The 4,678-nt window shown below is 31.9% G+C and overlaps 1 protein-coding gene across 1 annotated transcript; it reads left to right on the forward strand.

The window, feature by feature from the left end:
• Nucleotides 1–1,671: 1,671 nt before the first annotated feature.
• On the forward strand, nucleotides 1,672–4,370 carry LOC132607053 (uncharacterized). Its single transcript, XM_060321214.1, has 3 exons — nucleotides 1,672–1,844; nucleotides 3,103–3,260; nucleotides 4,127–4,370. The coding sequence occupies exons 1-3, from the start codon at nucleotides 1,735–1,737 to the stop codon at nucleotides 4,201–4,203; spliced, it is 345 nt and encodes a 114-aa protein (XP_060177197.1). The 5' UTR covers nucleotides 1,672–1,734; the 3' UTR covers nucleotides 4,204–4,370.
• Nucleotides 4,371–4,678: the final 308 nt, after the last annotated feature.

Genomic DNA, 4,678 nt, shown 5'->3' on the forward strand with positions numbered 1-4,678 from the left:
TCTAAATATGTTAGACGGCAGCAGCAGTACTCTAGCCTCTTTGGCCCTAGCAAATGGTAAGGGAAACCATAGACTCTACATTGCAGCAGCAGCACTTCTCAATGAGACCGGTACCAAAAAAACCGAACTAGAAAAACCGCACCGAACCGAACTAATTCGGTTCGGTGTTCGGTGCACACTTTCAGAAAATCGAAAACTGAAGAATCGAACCAAACCGAAATTTGAAAAAACCGTACCGAAGAACCGAACGCCCACCCGACCCTTATTATGAATCCTGGCTCCGCCACTGCATACTCGCCCAACTGTTTTTAATTTGTTATTTGTAGATCCTTGTTGAATCTTAATTATTGGCTCTTGTTAAATACTCACATGTTTAACACGTGTTCCATAGAATAGGACCACTAAAAATGAAACAAACTAAAAGAAATTTGAAATTTTATTATTGAAGTGGATTCTTTTGTTCGAAAAAAGAAAATAGATTCTTTTGAATACTGAGTTTTTCTTACTTGTTGAGAGTGGACCACTGATACATATTAATTTTGTTTTCATCTTATATATTATTCCCTTTTTAGAATCTTTGTGTTTTGTTCATCACTCGTGACTCACTGGACGGGGCTGGCTCACCACTAGATCTAGATACAATATAAAAAACATTAATTTTACGCTATATGTTTCCTCTGTAAATAGTTCCTTATTATGACAACCTTCTTTTTACATGTTTAACATATGTTCCACAGAATAGGACCACTAAAAATGAAACAAAGTAAAAGAAATTTGAAATTTTATTGTTGGAGCGGGATCTTCTGCATATTGGGTTTGTTTTTAGGGATTATTTTATGAATATCCTAGCAGAATAAAATATTTATTCGCCTGTATTCATGCGAAGTATGTACACAGACCTTACCCCTATTTCCGATAAACCCTTGGCTCAAAAGAAAAGTAACAGGACACAAGCTTGTAAGAAATGAGACAGTAAAATAGCAAGATACAAAACAAATGTGGCAACAGATAGTAATACACATCGAAGAATAAGAAACGACAAAATAGCTGAATACTACTGCTAAAATGGAAGGAGGAGACTGTTGGGGATTGCCCCGAATTTCCTACCTTATTTGAATTTTATCATAATTGTGTTTTACTTCAAAAAGAATTTCTTGGTAAAAAAGGTTTTCTTTGTGGAAAAGGACTCTTCCATATTTGAATAATCCTTTCTTGGAGGAGAAGATTTAGTCTTCTATAAATAGAAGATTTATTCTTTTCATTCACAACACAATAGCATCCACAATGTAGTCGTTTAGAGAATTTTGTTTAGGGGGAGATTTTTCTGCCAATAGTTTTTATGCTTTTATATTAGTTTTCATGTGTAGATCAATTGCTCAAACCATATAATTAGAATATTTTGCATCTTTTAATATGTTTTTCTTTGGTGTCTGATTTATCGTCGATCAAGGCTTGCAATTATTAGTTTCCGCATGACGCCCTGTTATTTCGATCCCAACAGCGAGGAGGATATTTTGTAAAACAAAAATAAGTATTACTTGTGGTTGAACATTGGATCTCCATCACACAAATTCACACAACCTATCTAGATATAATCTAAAAACATTGATTCTATGCTATATGTGCCCTCTATAAATAGGTCCTTATGACAACCTTCTTTTCACATCAACCAAAATAACAAGATCATATAAATAACTCACTATTCCTATAGTGCAAACTGCAAACTCTCTCCCAATGGCAATGAAAGTTGTTGTGGTGTTGTTCCTTGCAATGCTTGTATTCTTGGGCCATAGTGCTATGGCACAACAACGTGACCCAGTATGTGCAGCATTTTGTGTACTAAGGTGAATCCGCGACTTAAGTAGTACAAAAAAAAAAAGTTGAACCAAACTAGTACAAAAAAAAAAAAAAAACATAAGTAGTATTCACGCACGAAATTCGTGCGTGAAAGGACCAAACTGCAAAAACACAGTTTTGGCCTTTCACGCACAAAATTTGTGCGTGAATGGGGTCATAAAAAAAAAGAAGAATGGGCTCATCCAAAAAAAAAAAGGACAAGCTTTCACGCACAAATTATGTGCGTCAACGGTGTTGCCTTTTTTTTTTTTTTTTTTTTTTTTTTTTTTTTGCGTTACCTTTCCAATCACGTTTTTTTTTCCATACTTTGGGCAAAGATTAATCATGTTTTAAAATCCCAAAATATCAATATTTTATATAAAACTTAATATCTTTTTTTGCGTACAATAATGTCGGCTCATTACATCAAGTCCACCTAAATGTTTGGATCGTCGTTTTAGGGGTTCTAAAGTGCCCCGAAGCAAGTTTTGAAACTTGTAATATTTATAGGGTTTTGATTTAAGTGTTTTATTATATTTGAATGTACCAATTTAAATATTTGATTTAATAATAATTCATCCAATACGAGAGGTCTATACTAATTAAAAAATAATTCATTCCATTTAATTACAATACTAATTCAAAGCAATACAAATATTAATTAGTATATTAAATTAGTATAGACCTCTCGTATTGGATGAATTATTATTAAATCAAATATTTAAATTTGTACATTCAAATATAATAAAACACTTAAATCAAAACCCTATAAATATTACAAGTTTCAAAACTTGCTTCGGGGCACTTTAGAACCCCTAAAACGACGATCCAAACATTTAGGTGGACTTGATGTAATGAGCCGACATTATTGTACGCAAAAAAAGATACTAAGTTTTATATAAAATATTGATATTTTGGGATTTTAAAACATGACTAATCTTTGCCCAAAGTATGGAAAAAAAACGTGATTGGAAAGGTAACGCAAAAAAAAAAAAAAAAAAAAAAGGCAACACTATTGACGCACATAATTTGTGCGTGAAAGCTTGTCCTTTTTTTTTTTGGATGAGCCCATTTTTTTTTTTTTTATGACACCATTCACGCACAAAATTTGTGCATGAAAGGTCAAAATTGTATTTTTGCAGTTTGGTCCTTTCACGCACGAATTTCGTGCGTGAATACTACTTATGTTTTTTTTTTTTTTTTTTTTTGTACTAGTTTGGTTCAATTTTTTTTTTTGTACTACTTAAGTCGCGGATTCGTACTAAGGTGCCAAAAAAGGCCAGTGTGCCTAACTAGGTGCCTTGCAGGATGCATTATAAGTGCAAACATAGACAAATCAGTGGATACTGAGGCTGAAATTCGAAACCGTGTCTGTAATGTTGGATGTTCTCTTGGCCATTGTTCCAAATTTCTGGTCCAATATGGTAACTACACTTTGTTACTTGTGTTTTTGCGATCTGGAGTTTAACATATTCTGACGTTTTCATTTTATTTTTTGTGATATATAGATAAAGACAGCTTAATAAAATTGGTGACATAAAGCCAAACATTAATACAAAACACCTTAAACACATACTTCATTACTTATAGGCTTTGGACAATATAAGTACCTCTCCTTTTGATACTTGTTACCTTGGTCATTGTTCTGGTAATGCTTGCTATTTTATTATTTGTGATATATAAGCACGGGTGGCTCAATAAAATTGGTGACCTAATTAAACACCTTAAATATGAATTATTTATAGACTTAAGACAATATAATTAGTATTCTCCTTTTAATATTTGTTTTCTTCCGAGACAGAATGGTTACATGATTTTCTAACTATTTAAAAAAAATAAAAAAAATTCTGTGATGTATAGTATAGTAGAGTCGCTTTTCTGTTATAAAAAATAGTTTTATGATTTGAATAAACAGAACGCATAATTAAAGTGCTTCACATGAACACAAACGCTTAAGGTGCAATTTTGTTGTAATGTTATAGGGAGTTTAATTTAAGTTCTCTGCTACTTCTTTCATCTCATTTTATGTGCTTAATTTGATTGAGAACAAAATTTTAAAAAGTAAGGGAGACTGTTGAATCTTGCAATCTTAAACTAATATGTGTATTTATGTATCAAAAATGTCATTTGAATCTTATGTTACTAAAAGTGTAGTGTGTGATATTAAAGTTAAAGTTACTAAATATAGAAAGTTACATTCTTATTTAAACAGACTAATAAAAAAAAAAGTGAGACACATAAACTGATTAAGAGGGAGCGATGCGGATTAATTTTCTGGTTAATTTTGCAGATAATGAGAAGTTTGGAAGTTGCATGACAAGCTGTAGTGAGAACTATTGCATTGGCAGTGCTCTAGAGAAAGCTTAGGAAGAAGCATTAGCTTGCTCTAATGCCTAAGTAAAATTAGTGCCACAAAGTATGTGTCTATGACACTGTACTACTATTAATTACTTTTGTGGTTGTAATTTCCTTAATTATGTAATTGTTCTGCATGCTTCTGTATTGAATAAAACTCCAGTACTTCCTATTAAGCACGAGAGAAGTTACTTCTTAATAGATCCTTTTAGTTTACTCAATATTCATGACATTCTAACATTCTTTTAATGGATAAAAATGGTATATGCTAACAAGAAAATCAAGACCTAAGTCAAACTTGATCAATGTTATATGGCTTAATACCTAGATGGACCCTTAAACTTGACATGTTTTGTAAGATAGGCATATAAACTTATAAGGTGACCAGATAGACACTTAAACTTACTCAAAGTGCATTTTTCAAGTTTTTCAGTTGTTTTGAAAACAAAAACTATATTTTTCAAACACTCACAATTTTCATGGCCAA

Source organism: Lycium barbarum, chromosome 1 (genome assembly GCF_019175385.1).
Source record: "Lycium barbarum isolate Lr01 chromosome 1, ASM1917538v2, whole genome shotgun sequence".
Taxonomy (NCBI): Eukaryota; Viridiplantae; Streptophyta; class Magnoliopsida; order Solanales; family Solanaceae; genus Lycium; species Lycium barbarum.